Source organism: Lissotriton helveticus, chromosome 9 (assembly GCF_964261635.1).
Source record: "Lissotriton helveticus chromosome 9, aLisHel1.1, whole genome shotgun sequence".
In the NCBI taxonomy this organism is placed as follows: Eukaryota; Metazoa; Chordata; class Amphibia; order Caudata; family Salamandridae; genus Lissotriton; species Lissotriton helveticus.
The window spans coordinates 645,203,143-645,219,691 of record NC_136070.1 but is presented as its reverse complement, the minus strand read 5'-3'; the positions used below and the strand labels follow the sequence as shown (position 1 = coordinate 645,219,691).

Sequence of the window (16,549 nt, the reverse complement as noted above, 5' to 3'; positions counted from 1 at the left end):
TTATTGCTAATGTAAACTCGACATGGCGGTGGCCCCAGCGGTTATACAGGCCCTAGGCCTTGTCTCTATGCTTAGAGCGGTACTTATACCACTTTCTTAGTATATGGTTTGTGAGGCCCTTAAGGCAAAACTTATACTGTGCTAATTTACTATGTGCTATTTAAGTTCCTGTATTGTACTTTAACTTCTAGACTCATAAAGAGACTAGAGGGGTGTGTTTAGAATAAATACATATATTTTATATATATACCTGGTGTGGTTCTGCTTTCATTTGCTTTTTCAAGGGATTATAGACTGGTAAAACAAGCTGCTTTATATTCCTTTAAGACTTAGCCTGAAGGCTGCTCTCCACAGCTACCACTAGGATAGCTTTCTATAAAGGTTGCCTAAACCTACCTTCAATAAGGGTCGTTTGGACTGGGGCAAGGTGCCCACTAGAATAGTGGACATCATATGCCAGGCCAACTTCTCACGTTCAGTCCCTGTATATATAGATGCATACATCGTAAGAACGTTAGGTGTGTTGGTCTGTCCTAGTATTTACACAAATAACAATTTCAATAGCAGTATTTTATTTCTTTTATAGTGCTACACAACTCAATGCAGTGTGTCGGAGCTCTTTACGTAACATAACATACACGTTATACATTGACAATAAATCATGTACATGTGTAAATCAATGTACAAGATGAGTTACATGAGACAGGGTCACAAGGTGTAAGAGTCACATGTCCTTCATAACTCACTGTACTAACTGCATAAAATAAAAATCTGTCACCTGCATGATACCTGATGTGTTTTGCAGGAGACACATTCACCTTATACTACTTTGATTCAAATTTGGGACATCTCAAAACACAGATCTCTTCAACAAATGTGTTCAACTCCAGAGTTATCTCAACATTATTTCTATTCCCTTAGATTTACTGGGCACCTCTGCAGCAGATGCCTTACCCAATCAAATATTTTATAAAATGTAAACTTTGCAACCAATTAAGATATACTGCCACGCTTCTCCTTGTTGCCAATTACTTTGTGGTAGGTTTTAAGAAAGTAAATGTATTAGTTGGGGCCCAGATTTTGCGTCTGGGTTGCACTTTTTTGGCACAACCCCAACTCCAAATCTCATTTATTAAATCTCAAAATGCGCTTAAATTTACTCATGATATACCTGATAAACATATGTGTGAGGTCTTAATATCTGATGTCACTTCCTGTGATGTCACGTACGTCACGTGGTGTGACATCATGCTCTGTGATGGCATGCGACATCATTTCACTCTGCATACTGCCTAACCTAGTTAGTTCCCCCACTTCTTTTTTTAGGACTTGTGTACCGGAAGCAGGTATGGTTAGCGCTCCCTGATTGTTTGAGTATGACTGGCTGGGGTTATTCTTTAACTTGCTAAACCGTCTCTTTCACAGGTCATCTTACCTCGCGCATGCGCATCACTAAAGTGTGGCTGGGCTTGCTAGCCATGGGGAGCCGGAGAACAGACCATTACAAAATATCACTGGAACGCGGCTCTATGCCCTTATGAAGGGGGCTCTCTGCGTGAGAGAGGCCCCCGACACCTGAAAACCTCATAGCGGCCGTAGGCTAGGCTAGATGTCCCCCCTTGTAGGGTGTGTCTCGACAAAAATGTGTTGCATTAAGTGTAGGACGACCTATTCTCTGTCACTCTCATCCTGCGTTTCACCCTGTGCCAGAGGTTCCTTTCTCCGCCATCCCCACATATGCACCTTATGAAGTCCTCCGTCATCATCATAAAGTCATGCGGCCCTTGAGTCCCACCCTAGCCATCAATTTCCATACGTAAATCTACTCCCATCTTTCCACCCAGCTGTGCACCCATTCATCTCTATATCTTCCGACGCATAAATATACCTGTTCATCCTTCCAACTATCATTCCATACATCCACCAATATAGCATCAATCATATATCATGTAGTGTCATTCACAAACCCACCCACCCCGATATCCAACAACAGAAACCCCCGACATATGAACAAAGGGTGTGGCGTAACAGCAAGAGCTGCCGACTTTGGAGCTGGGGAACCAGGTTCCAGTTTTGGCGTCGTCTCGGCATCCTGTGATTCTGGGCAAACCAAAAATGATTGTATCTGGTGCTAATGTAAAGTGCTCCAAAACTTCGGTCGAGTTCACTTCGCGCCATATAAAACTGGAGGGGAAAAAGAGGTCTCCGCGAAAAGCGCTCGAAGTCTAAAAAAATAACAGAAGCGCCGTACAAATGCTCCGAGACACTAAAACAACAAATCGTTAACCCATAAATGTACCCAAGCATTCATTCACAAACCCACTCATCCATCGAGCCATACATCCGTCTCGTAAATTAGATCAGTTACAGCGCAGAGTTTCCAGGCAACGCGCTATTGTGTGGTTGCAGCGGGCCGGGCCCCCGCTGCCATGCACATTGGCCGAGCTCAGGTATTCACCCTCCCTCCCTCCCTCGCTGCCTGTCTGCAGATCGCGCCGCCTACCTGTGCTACCTCACCCGGAATCATGCGCCTCGCCTGCCTGCCTGCCTGCACAGGGTGTGTTTCCATCGCAAACTTGACACCGAAGCACCGTGGGATCCATGCCTTCCGCCAGGGGCTGGTCCTCTCGAGCAGCCCTAGACCCGGACTAGCCCCTGCCGCTCCCAGAAGCCCTCCAGTGGGCGCTAGCCGCTGCCATGGTCTCCCTGGACCTGCCGAAGCTCCCCCGCGCCTGGAATTACTGGCTGCTGCTGTCCATTTACCTGCTGTTCCTGGTCCTGGGTGCCCTGGTCTTCATGGCCATCGAGGCGCGGCACGAGGGCGCCCTGCGGCAGACGGTCCGAGAGGCCCACCAGCGCTTCCTGCTGGACAACCCCTGCGTGGCAACTTCGTCCCTGGACAAGCTTCTGCGAGAGGTGATTATAGCGGATAATTACGGCGTCTCGGCGCTCGGGAACAGCTCGGACATTGAGAACTGGGAGTACACTTCCGCCCTGTTCTTCGCGGCCAGCGTGCTCACCACGACAGGTACGAAGTGCGAGGTAGACTCATGTTACAGTGCTTGGGTTTTGAATGGACCAGCATGTCGTCAAGATATCTGTCGTAAAAGGCACCCATCATTTGGGTGAAGTGTGTCCCCTGTTTCAATACTCTAAGCCCCGGTGCACCTGCACCTGCCGCACTGTTTATAGAATCACCCCATGCACGTGTCTTTAAATTACTTCATGTGGGAGCAGAGGGAGGCTTCCAACAGTGCTTGCTGAAGATCACACCTGTCATCTACGACACGAGACATGACCTCAGACACATCCATTATGCAGGGTATGGCGTCTGTCCTGTCGGGTGCCCTTGAGGTGGGCGCACGGGACAGCACCTCCCGAAGTGGTATTGAATAAGTCACAAACATGCACTGAATTTACTCACACCGGTAACGGGATGTGGTCAAATGTCACTCTGCTTGTTAGTCACTTGCAAAGTGGTCTCAACAAGCACCGATCAGCTGTTTTATTTCAGTACAGGAAGTATCTGTGCCACCTCTTGAAGTGGCCCTAGGAAGATTGTGAAAGCCACATTCCCATACAGCAGACGTTACACCTTTCAGGAGGTTTACATCCACAGATTGCATGCAAAAAAACTCAACCTGTTCCGTTCCTTAAAACCCTGCATGAAAAATTGACCTTCAATGAAGCTTCCATCCAATATTTATTAAATTCACATCTCCTTCCCTTCTACCTTCCCCGTGCCTCTTCCGTATATAAACTACTCTAAATCTTATATCTTAAGCTCTTTTTTTGGAAACCATAACACTATCTATTAATTCCGGCATGCACTTGCTTCTCACATAGCCCCCTCTAATGAGAACGTTTATGTCAATAATGTACCACAAAGTAACTGGAGTGAATGCATAGAATGAGCATGCAAAACTAAACCCAGTAACTGATGGACTGACCACTAATTTTGGGTCCTGGGTAACATAGGCATTAGCCTTAAAGCGCTTCAACACCTCGCCAGGGGTCGTTAGCACTATATAAATGCAATTTAAGTTTACATTTTTAAATTTAAATTTACATTTACATTTAAATTTTAATGTCTAGATGGTTACTATTGCCAAAGTGCCTACAGCCCAGGTGGTGTTCTCTAGTGCTTTGAAGCTCAGGTGGTGATTATTATTATAGCACCAAGAAGCTGATGTAGATTCGGTGGCTTTAGAACCTTAACAACCAGGTTGTATTGCTAGGCTATCACCCCCTAGAGGTTTAGGTGATATTTCCTATTGGTCAGGTGTGTAACTAAATTGATGTGAATGTGAAGAGGGCCCCCCTCTTAAAGATATGCATTGGTCTTTAGCAGAAAGGGGCCTCTGTGGAAAGTTTGGGGTCCCCTGAAGGTTCGGGAGCCCCCTGGCCCACACGGACTGCAGGGTCTGTGTTACGCCCTTGTTAATGGTCATAAAATTCCTGGTGGTAATTGTTGTAGCATCTGAAACACAGGAGGGATAGATATTGTAATATAGCACCTGGAAGCACAAGAGTTAATTTGTATGGCTATAGTGCTGAAAAGCATAGATGGTCTTTTCGGAACTACAGTGCTTTAAAGCCCACGTGACAACTGTCTGTTATCATTACTTTAAGGGAAAAAACTCAGTAGTAATGGCTACAAATGCAACGTGTACAATCTCAGGCAGTAACTGACAATGTGCCTAAAGGTCAATGTGGCAGTTCACATAGCTAAGACGCCTAGAAGCCCAAGTGGTTATCGCTATAGCGCCCAACAGCCCAATGTGTTAAATGCTATAACTACAGTTATCAAAATTCCACCTGAACATTGTTTTCGGCCTTTAAAGCTCAGAGGGGGTGTGTGTGCCACAACTTCAGCGCCTTAAAGCCCAGGCCGCTACAAGTGCTATCACTCATTCACGCCTTCATTCATAGTTGGGAGGAAGACGTAGTCACGCACTTCAGCAGAAGAGAGACATTCCTGCACAGGAGGAAAGCAGACGAAAAAACAATTAGGCAGGCCCCATTTGTTTATTTTTGAACATTGAACGAGAGGAACTCCCATGTCTGGCTCGAAGCCCAGTCATGATAATAACTGCTGGTATGATGAGCAATTCACAGACCACATTGAAACCGGTTCCGTGACGTGCCACGGTGAACAGACGCGGCCTGGTCCCGGGTGTGGTGGGCAGCTCAGGCTGAAACCTGTTCTTCCTGCAACGGTGCACAGGCAGCCTGGCAGCCGGAGCAGCGACAGGGCCTGGGAACCTTTGACCTCACCACGTCACTCAGCTGCAGTCCATGGATCCCTGCAGTATATTTTCTCTAACACTCACCATCTCCCCCGCCGGCAGAGCACACGGTTATAGGGACATCTCTTAGGGGCAGAGCAAACCAACCTAAGAACCCACAGAACGTGAGACAGTGGGAGGGGAGCTAGGCAGGGCTTTAGAATGAGGTTGCATAAGGCAGGGGTATACGCCCTGGTCCAGTGGACGAATAGCAAAGCAGAACATTCAGATGTTGCAGGATAAGGCAGGATTCTGAGATGACTATACCAGTGCATGAATAGGAAAGCAGGACATTCAGATGTTGCCGCATAAGGCAGGATTCTGAGATGACTATACCGGTGCAAGGATAGGAAAGCAGGACATTTGGATGTTGCAGCATAAGGCAGGATTCTGAGATAAAGCTGGGCTGTGCGGGCAGGTACAGCAAAGTAATAATAAAAAAGCAGAACATTGGGATGTTGTTGCATAAGGCAGGGATCCTGAGCTGGCTATACTGGTGCATGAATAGGAAAGCAGGATATTTGGATGTTGCAGCATAAGGCAGGATTCTGAGATGAATATATCAGTGTATGAATAGGCAAGCAGGACATTCTAATGTTGCTGCATAAGGCAGGATTCTGAGATGACTATACTGGTGTATGAATAGGAGAGAAGGGCATTCGAACGATTATGCATAAAGCTGGGTTGTACGCTCAGGTCCAGCAAAGGAATAATAGCAAAGCAGAACATTGGGATGATGGTGCTGCATAAGACAGGGGCATACTGTATATGCCCTGGCCCAGTGGAGGAAGAGCAAAGCAGAACTTTTGGATGTTGTTGCATAAGGCTGGGATTCTGAGATGACTATACCGGTGCATGAATAGGAAAGCAGGACATTCAGATGTTGCTGCATAAGGCAGGATTCTGAGATGGCTATACCGGTGCATGACTAGAAAAGCAGGACATTCAGATGTTACTGCATAAGGCAGGATTCTGAGATGACTATACCGGTGTATGAATAGGAAAGCAGGACATTCGGATGTTGCTGCATAAGGCAGAATTCTGAGATGGCTAAACCGGTGTATGAATAGGAAAGCAGGACATTCGGATGTTGCTGCATAAGGCAGGATTCTGAGATGGCTATACCGGTGTATGAATAGGAAAGCAGGACATTCGGATGTTGCTGCATAAGGCAGGATTCTGAGATGACTATACCTGTGCATGAATAGGAAAGTAGGACATTCGGATGTTGCTGCATAAGGCAGGATTCTGAGATGGCTATACCTGTGCATGAATAGGAAAGTAGGACATTCGGATGTTGCTGCATAAGGCAGGATTCTGAGATGGCTATACCTGTGCATGAATAGGAAAGTAGGACATTCGGATGTTGCTGCATAAGGCAGGATTCTGAGATGGCTATACCGGTGCATGAATAGGAAAGTAGGACATTCGGATGTTGCTGCATAAGGCAGGATTCTGAGATGGCTATACCGGTGCATGAATAGGAAAGCAGGACATTCGGAAGTTGCTGCATAAGGCAGGCTTCTGAGGTGACTATACTGGTGTATGAATAGGAAAGCAGGACATTCGGATGTTGCTGCAAAAGGCAGGATTCTGAGATGACTATACCGGTTTATGAATAGGAAAGCAGGACATTCAGATGTTGCTGCATAAGGCAGGCTTCTGAGATGACTATACTGGTGCATGAATAGAAAAGCAGGACATTCGGATGTTGCTGCATAAGGCAGGATTCTGAGATGACTATACCGGTGCAAGGATAGAAAGCAGGACATTTGGATGTTGCAGCATAAGGCAGGATTCTGAGATAAAGCTGGGCTGTGCGGGCAGGTACAGCAAAGTAATAATAAAAAAGCAGAACATTGGGATGTTGTTGCATAAGGCAGGGATCCTGAGCTGGCTATACTGGTGCATGAATAGGAAAGCAGGATATTTGGATGTTGCAGCATAAGGCAGGATTCTGAGATGAATATATCAGTGTATGAATAGGCAAGCAGGACATTCTAATGTTGCTGCATAAGGCAGGATTCTGAGATGACTATCTGGTGTATGAATAGGAGAGAAGGGTATTCGAACGGTTATGCATAAAGCTGGGGTGTACGCTCAGGTCCAGCAAAGGAATAATAGCAAAGCAGAACTTTTGGATGTTGTTGCATAAGGCGAGGATTCTGAGATGGCTATACCGGTGCATGACTAGGAAAGCAGGACATTCAGATGTTACTGCATAAGGCAGGATTCTGAGATGTCTATACCGGTGTATGAATAGGAAAGCAGGACATTCGGATGTTGCTGCATAAGGCAGGATTTTGAGATGGCTATACCGGTGTACGAATAGGAAAGCAGGACATTCGGATGTTGCTGCATAAGGCAGGATTCTGAGATGGCTATACCAGTGTATGACTAGGAAAGCAGGACATTCGGATGTTGCTGCATAAGGCAGGATTCTGAGATGACTATACTGGTGTATGAATAGGAAAGCAGGACATTCGGACGATTATGCATAAAGCTGGGGTGTATGCTCTGGTCCAGCAAAGGAATAATAACAAAGCAGAACATTGTGAGGATGTTGTTGCATAAGACAGGGGCATACTGTATACGCCCTGGCCCAGTGGAGGAAGAGCAGAGCCGAACATTCAGATGTTGCTGCATAATACAAAGATGCAGCACTGGCTCTACTGGTGTATGAATAGGAAAGCCGGGCACTGGGAAGATGCTGCATAAGATAGGTGTATACTCCCTAGCCCAGTGGATGAATAGCACAGCAGAACATTCGGATGGTGCTGAATAGGACAGGGATGCAGTGATGCATAAACTTGTGTGTGGGGTGGAAGGCGGGGTGCTGTGTGGGGGGGTAGTAACATCAGGTGATGTTGCGTAACACAGAGATGCAGTGATGCCCGGACAAGTGGGCAAACAGCAAATAAGCTGTTGGGCATTGGGATGCTGCTGCTGTGACATGGATAGGAGAGTACCTGGTCCAGGCAATGAAGAGGACCCAGGGCATTCTGACAATGTGTCTTAGGACAGTCTTAAAACAAAGCCTTGCCCAAGAGAAGGCGAGCAAAGCAGGATATTCGATTAATGCTGCGTAGGAGAGGGATGCATTGGCGATGCATGGACCAATCGTGTAAACCAAATTTGGGCGTTGAGGAGATGCTGCTTAGGCCAGGGATGCATTGGCGATGCATGGACCAATCGTGTAAAGCAAAGTCGGGCGTTGAGGAGATGCTGCTTAGGCCAGGGATGCATTGGCGATGCATGGACCAATCGTGTAAACCAAAGTCGGGCGTTGAGGAGATGCTGCTTAGGGCAGGGATGCATTGGCGATGCATGGACCAATCGTGTAAAGCAAAGTCAGGCGTTCAGGCGATGCTGCTTAGGGCAGGGATGCATTGACGATGCATGGACCAATCGTGTAAAGCAAAGTCAGGCGTTCAGGCGATGCTGCTTAGGGCAGGGATGCATTGACGATGCATGGACCAATCGTGTAAACCAAAGTCGGGCGTTGAGGAGATGCTGCTTAGGGCAGGGATCCATTGGCGATGCATGGACCAATCGTGTAAAGCAAAGTCAGGCGTTCAGGCGATGCTGCTTAGAGAAGGGATGCATTGGTGATGCATGGACCAATCGTGTAAAGCAAAGTCAGGCGTTCAGGCGATGCTGCTTAGGGCAGGGATGCATTGACGATGCATGGACCAATCGTGTAAAGCAAAGTCACGCGTTCAGGCGATGCTGCTTAGCGCAGGGATGCATTGGCGATGCATGGACCAATCGTGTAAAGCAAAGTCAGGCGTTCAGGCGATGCTGCTTAGGGCAGGGATGCATTGACGATGCATGGACCAATCGTGTAAAGCAAAGTCAGGCATTCAGGCGATGCTGCTTAGGGCAGGGATGCATTGACGATGCATGGCCCAATCATGTAAAGCAAAGTCAGGCGTTCAGGCGATGCTGCTTAGGGCAGGGATGCATTGGCGATGCATGGACCAATCGTGTAAAGCAAAGTCAGGCGTTCAGGCGATGCTGCTTAGGCCAGGGATGCATTGGCGATGCATGGACCAATCACGTAAACCAAAGTCGGGCGTTGAGGAGATGCTGCTTAGGGCAGGGATGCATTGGCGATGCATGGACCAATCGTGTAAAGCAAAGTCAGGCGTTCAGGCGATGCTGCTTAGAGCAGGGATGCATTGGCGATGCATGGACCAATCGTGTAAACCAAAGTCGGGCGTTGAGGAGATGCTGCTTAGGCCAGGGATGCATTGGCGATGCATGGACCAATCGTGTAAAGCAAAGTCGGGCGTCGAGACCATGCGGCTTAGGGCAGGGATGCGCTGGTGTGGGGAACAATAAGGAAATAGGAAAGTCGGACAATCTGGTGATGCTGATTTGTACAGGGATGCAATAATGCCTTGACCAATGGAGGAATAGCTAAGCGCCTTCAAGTGATGCTGCACAGGAGAGGAATGCATTGATGATGCATGGACCAATTGAGATTATCGAAATCAGGTTTACAGGTGATGATGCTGGAGGCAGGTGTACGAAATTGGGTTATTAGTTGAGGGGGGTGAAAGGCCCACTCAAATATGCACACTCCTTGTCAGGGTGAACCACAAAAGACTTCAAATAAGCTGAAACCTTGGAGTCCACTTGTTTGTCCTGGGTATAAGTGGGTGCAGGTCCAGCCATTCAGGGTGTCTCACAGGTTTCAAACAGTAAGTAGAATCCTTCTGTTCTTTCAAAGGTCCAGAAAGTGTGCTTATGAGCTGGTGTTAAGGTCCATTTTTGAACAGTTCAGTAGCTGGTGGGTGGAAGTGACTTCTGGTCACCCGCTAACCAATGAGAAAAAAGTTCCTGAGGCAACCCAAACACTTTTACAGCATACTTTGCCTGCCTTACTGCAGACTGTCCTTGAATGCACTCTTTTAAAATGTATTCAAGATAGAACAGGTAATCTGCCCTTGGAGGGAGCTGAAACCTGTGTGCCAATCAAGGAGCATTTATTCCAAAAGTGTAACTTGCACTCAGAACTTGTGAATAGACAAACATTTGTAAACTTACCCAAAAGTGTAAATTACTCAAAGTGTACAGGCTCTAGGCCCTTCAATTTGGTGGTGACATGTAGGCTATAATATATTAATCTGCACTCTTGTTTTCTTCATAGACAACCAGAGTTATCTTCAGTGAAAATAGCTTTTTGGGCTTGTCACTGTAGGGACACGGTAACATTAACTTTCTACATGTTGTACTTTAAAATACTAGACGCCTTACCTTGTGTGCTATGAGGCCTGCTTATGGAAGGTTTTCCCTTCTCGAAAGAGTTTTTCTGACAGGCCGGGCTGCGGGTTTAAACTGCAGTCATCAGGCTACATTGGTGTGCCTAAAGTTATGTTTTCCTTGTCCCAATAGTGAATGGCACATAAGTGTTGCAGTCCACAGGTGGCATTTAACTTTCCACGCCACAGGGGTAAATCTTACCCCATACACTATGGCCTTACAGGAGAGAGAAATATGCCAATTGGGGACTAGCCCAATTTGATATGTTTTAGGGTTCCTGCATTGCAGCACCCCAATGTGCAGAGTAAAAAAACAGTAGTAGAATTCAGCGAAAGATGAGGGTGAACAGACACAAGAGGGAATTTTCTCACAATCCTCCACTGGGTAAAAAAAAATTACATTCATCCAAAATAATTAGTTTTCAACAATCCTGCATTACTCAGGACATCTTCTAACTGATTAAATAACTGTGCCCTTTCAGGAGCAAATAACCATCAAAGGGCTAGATGTAGGTAATTTGGATTTACCGATTCATAAATACCGAATTTTACCGATTCGGTATTTATGAATCGGTAAATCCAATGTAGGTAAAAATTCGATAAAAAATACCGAATCGGTAGGATTCGGTATTTACCGAATCGGTATTTGCCATTGATTCCTATGGGCCTTGAGGCCCATAGGAATCAATGTCAATTACCGAATCGGTAAATACAGATTCGGTAAAATTACCGAATTGTCAAGGGGGACATGGTGTCACTTTGACACCCTGTTGCACCCCTGATTGTGGCTTGTGTGTCATGTGGCACACATACATGCCCTAAGGGCATGTATGTGTGTCACATGGCACAGGTGTACATGCACAGATGTGCATGTATACAGGAATTCGTTATTTACCATGAAATAGTATTTTATGGTAAATATTGAATTCTAAAGGGCCTGTAGCATTGTTTTCAGTGCCACCTACATCTAGATTTACTGATTCGGTATTTTACAGAATCGGTAAAATTACCGAATCGGTAAATTTACCCAATCTGTAAATTTAAGGCCCCCTACATCTTAAACACCAAATACCGGTCAGTAACGGCCGAAATTCGGTATTTTCGGCCATTACCGACCGGTACTTGTTTACCTACATCGGGCCCAAAAGTATTTATTTGTGTATATGTGTGGAGAAGTGTGGCTCAATGGTTAGAGCGGCAGACCCTGATGCAGAGGTCTAGCCCGGGACCAGGGTTCAATTCCCGCCTCGGCGGGTCTCGGGCTCAATTTCCTCGGACCTGATAATTCTCGCCTCAGTGCCTATTCTAATCATGGGTCCCACTCTGCAACTCTGGGCAATAGCTTGCTTAATCTCCACAATGGCCCCAACAACGCTAGGATGCCTGGCTTCACCTTGGGGGTGCCCAGGAGTGGGCATTTCACAGGGAAAAGCCAGGAAGGGTTCCACAGCGGTATGAGTACAAGCGCCGAGATGCCTCATGGTGATTCGTGCGTATACAAGTACTACACATTTACATTTACCTGTGAATCTTTACTGGCGTCCTCAATCCAAATGAACATTGCCCTGCATCAGAGTGGGTTTTTTGTATTTTTTTGTATGAAAGGCTAGGAATACCCATTTCTTTTTTTTTTTAAACTCGCACTGCAATACTTTTCTCATGGGTCTTTCGTGTACAAGGTTTTCAAGGCTTGTACTTGGACTAGGATTTTTGGATTTTTTCATGACATATACACATCTCCTGCTAGATTAGACACTTCAAAGTGCCATCAGAGATTCCTTTAATGTTGTAGCAAGTTTTAACAAAATTGCCCCATGCAGCAACACTTGACTGTTCAGTTTAAAGTTCGCAGGTGTGACATAGTGTTTTATCGACCCATGTTGACAATTTCATGGGAAAACCCACTGGGCCATAATTTATGGAGCCATTATTTTAGCACTGATTACTTGAAAAAAGATTGTGAGTAGAGGGCTGGAAAGATGTATCAACCCCACAAAAGCTGCATTTAGAGTTGAAGTCTCTAACTATTGTGTCGCTAAACGGTACTGATGCCCTCATTTAGGTTGACATTATCACTTATATGATAAACTGACCTGTCGCCCTGGCCCGAGGGCCTGGCCGTATGTATCTGGTATCCTGGCTTTTTATTCTTGGTCCTGACATCATGCTACTGTAGTGTGTACTAAGAGGCTTAGAGCTGTTGATGATGACTATTCGAGGTCCTGGACTTGTAATGTGACCTGCATGGGCGCACCATTTGAGACAGGGGCCTATTATTAATAACATTGGGATTTGCATACATAGCAGTAGTGGCAGCATACCATGTTTTAAGGATCAGTAGTGCGATCAGACCTTTATATCTGGATCACTGGAGTAGAGGTCTACTGGCCAATCAAGTAAAGTTCTGCTCCTATGCACTTGCCCAGTAGTCCACACTAACATCCTGAGTTGTGTTTAGTGCGAATGTTAAAAGCATGGTGCATGTGTGAGTGAGCCACAGTAATGGCGGCCAATGGATCCAGTTTGGATGAGTGACCAGGCATTGCCCAAGATGGAGGGCGAGGACTGTGCTTGCAGGTAGTGGAAGTGTATTGCTCACATTTGTGTACTTGGAGGGAGGAGACCCAGGCATTGAAGTAAGGGAGTGGAGACAGGGCTCCTTTAGATATTCTATGAAGCCTTTTGGATAGCAGGGAGCTGTTGACTTGTCTTCCTTAACACTGCAATTTGGTACGGGTAAGGGGTGGAACAACAGACTCTTGGCTTTCTTTCATTCTTTCCTTTTTCTTTCTTATTGTATTTTTTTCTTACCATTTTCTCGTTCTTTTCCTCTTTCTTCCTTCCTTTCTTCAGTCAATTCTCCCTTGCGTTCCTATTTATTTATTTCTTGCTCTCCACTTCTTTCTTTTTTCTCTCTCGTTTCTCAATTTTCTTCTTTTTTTCTCTTCTTTATTTCTTTTTTCTTTCCTTTGTTATTTTCCTGATTTATCACTTCTTTTCTTTCTTTGTTCTTTCTTTCTCTTCAGCATTCCTCCTTTTCTTTCCATCACTTCTTTTTTCCTGCCCTTGTCTAATTCTTTCTGTTGTCTTCTTCTTGCCTTCTTTCATTCTCTCCTTTCTCCTCTTATCTTTGACTTCCTTTCTTCCTCCCTTTTCTCTTCTTTGGTCCCTCTTTCTGTTTCCTCCTCCTCTGCTTGATTTCTTCTTCCTTTCCTTCCTCTTTATCTCTCCATAATTTCTTGTTTCCTTTATCTCTGTCTCTCATTTATTACTTCTTTCCTTTACCTTCCCATCTCTTCTATTTCTTTCCTTTGTTCTATCACCCGTTGAACCTCTCTAATTACTGTCAAATCTCATTGCTCCTTTTACCGGGCAAGCTCTTGGAAGAACTAATCAATTCACAACTCATAGTTCCTTGAATCTAATGACATTTTAGACCACTCACAATCGGGTTTCCTATCATCTCATAGTACTGAGACTGCTTTGGTTACGGTGACCGACCATATCCGAGGCTCGTTAGACACCAATTTTCCAGCTATGCTTATATTACTCAATTTGTCAGTTGCTTTTGACACAGTGTCCCATTCTAAATTATTACATAGGCTACAGGAGATTGGCATTCATGAGACAGCCTTAAAGTGGTTCTGTGATATTTTGTCCAAAAGAACCTAAACCATCATTCTTGGTCTTTTAAATTGTGCACTATACCATTAAAAAAAGGGGTTCCCCAGGGCTCATGTCTCAGCCCGCTGCTCTTTAACATATATGTGACCCCTCTTGCCAAGATTTTAAGAGCTTTTGGGTTTGAAATATTACTTATGCTGAGGATACTCAGTTAGTTATCTCCTTCGATAAAGACCTAGTTGAAACAAAACAATGTTTTCAAGATGGTCTGTCGACAATTGCCTCATGGATGACAGATAACTGTCTCCAGCTTAATGTGGAAAAAATATAGATTATGTTATTTGGCAAGGCTCAACAAATATGGTCTGCCGACTGGTGGCCAGCTTAACTTGGAACTGCTCCCTCACCCAAGTTGGTGGTTAAGATTTTTTTTATTTTAATTTGCTTATTTTTTATTGGCATTTCCAAAACAACAAACAGTTACATCAGATCAGTCAGATAAGCAGTTTAATGTCACATGTGTTACACATAAATTTAGCTGTACAACATAGATATATTACATTCATAGTATATCATTATCTATGAGGCGTTACAGGAAATGTGATCCGGTCAGATCCCAGCTTGGATAGTTGGCTGGGATACCACAGTAAGGTGGTGGGGACACCAGACCAGCTATTGTACAGTGTACAGCTAACACCGAAGAGTTGCATATCCCAGTTTAACCTAGCTGAATGCTAATCTCCCATCCCTTCATTGTGAACCTGCAGATCTGGTCTGCTCCAGGGAGTCTTCCCTCATAGCTTGTAGCAAGCGAGCCCAGTCAAGAAACGGAGCCCAAATGTCCTTCGGTCTAGAAGCAGATGGTATCAGCTCCCAGAAGGTTGTCAGTTGAGTATGGCTGAATGCAACGTCTTGTCCCCCAGGCTACCGCTGTGGGTGCTCGCTTCTTCCCCTAGAACATAGCTACCCTGCGCTTAGCTAGCAGCAACAACATGGCATGTAGCTTGCGCGTTTCTGCCTCCGTGACTTTCACGTAACCCAGGAGGCCAATAAGCCGCACTGGCTTGGGAGATGTGTCTATTATGTCATGTATTTTGCTGAAGATTTTGGACTAGTGGGCGACCGGTGATTAAGAACTTGGGAGTATGTATGGCTCAACCCCTCTCAATGAATGAACAGGTAATGTCTACCTGTGGCTCTTGTTTTCACATTATGCGTTTGCTGAGAAGAGCTCTCCCCTTCATCCCATTCTCTGCCAGAAAAACTGTGGTCCAGGCCCTGGTGATTAATCATCCCGAACAACTGCAACGTATTGCTGGCTTCCACTAATGAGACATTGCTATCTAAACTGCAGGTGGTGCAGAATACTGCGGCTTGCCTTATCTGTAATCTGCCTGCCACGACCGCCTTCGCACCCCTCCTTCAAACCCTTCATTGGCTCCCAGTTCGTAAGAGAATTATTTTCAAACTGTGCTGTCTTATACACAAAGCCTTCACTGGCCATGGCTCCATGTACTTAGCCCCCAAACTTACACAGTACCTTCCGCCCAGACTGTTGAGATCAAGTGACAAAGCACTGTTAAGCATCCCACGTATCAAGAAGACCAGTTTGGGTAGCAGGACCTTTTCCTATCTGGCCCCTTTATATTGGAATATGCTCCCACTCTTTATTAGGACCTGTAGGGGCCATTTCTACTTCAGGAAACTATAGTTTTGTTTTGAGCTGATTGTGCTAGGCTGTTTGGCTGCCTGGTCGTGCTGAGAGACCTCTCGGGGTGATTTGAGTGTGTTGTAAATGGCTTTAACATTAATATTTTCATTGTGTTTTCCATTTATTTCTTCTTCACTTCACTTCATTAATTCTTTCCTTCTTTCTCTCCTTCCTTCCTTCTCTTTCTTTTCTCTTTGCTTCAGATATTCCTTCTTTCCTTAATTTGATTCCACTGTTCTTTCCTTTATCTCCTACCTTACTTTTTTCCCTCTCCTTTCGTGATTGATTACACTCTTTCCACTTTCCCGCTTGACTACCTCTATGTACATTCATGTAGTCCATATATAAGGTAGTAGCCCATGATGGGTTACATTTATTAGAAGTAGCTTACATGGCCAAAAATGTGGGAGGCTTCTTCACTACACAAAGGCTGTTTTATTTGATCGGTTCACTGGTAGAATATTGATGTCACAAATATGGATGTTCTAAATATTGAGTTAAAAATATCGACTACAAAAATATCGACTCCCATACCATAACAGGTAAGTACAAAAATATTGAGGTAAAAAATATTGATGTAAAAAATATAGATTGCAAAATATATATAAAATAATATATATTAAGTATATTAAATAATAATATTATTTTTAACGAAATAA

At 45.0% G+C, this 16,549-nt stretch overlaps 1 protein-coding gene across 1 annotated transcript in view; it reads left to right on the top strand.

Annotated features, from left to right (window-relative positions):
• Positions 1 to 2,399: 2,399 nt before the first annotated feature.
• KCNK7 (potassium two pore domain channel subfamily K member 7) overlaps positions 2,400 to 16,549 on the top strand; it is a 76,259-nt gene continuing 62,109 nt past the window's right edge. Inside the window, exon 1 of the mRNA XM_078660732.1 lies at positions 2,400 to 3,028. Within this exon, the coding sequence (XP_078516858.1) occupies positions 2,698 to 3,028 (331 nt within the window). The 5' untranslated portion in view covers positions 2,400 to 2,697. The remainder of the gene's footprint in view (positions 3,029 to 16,549) is intronic.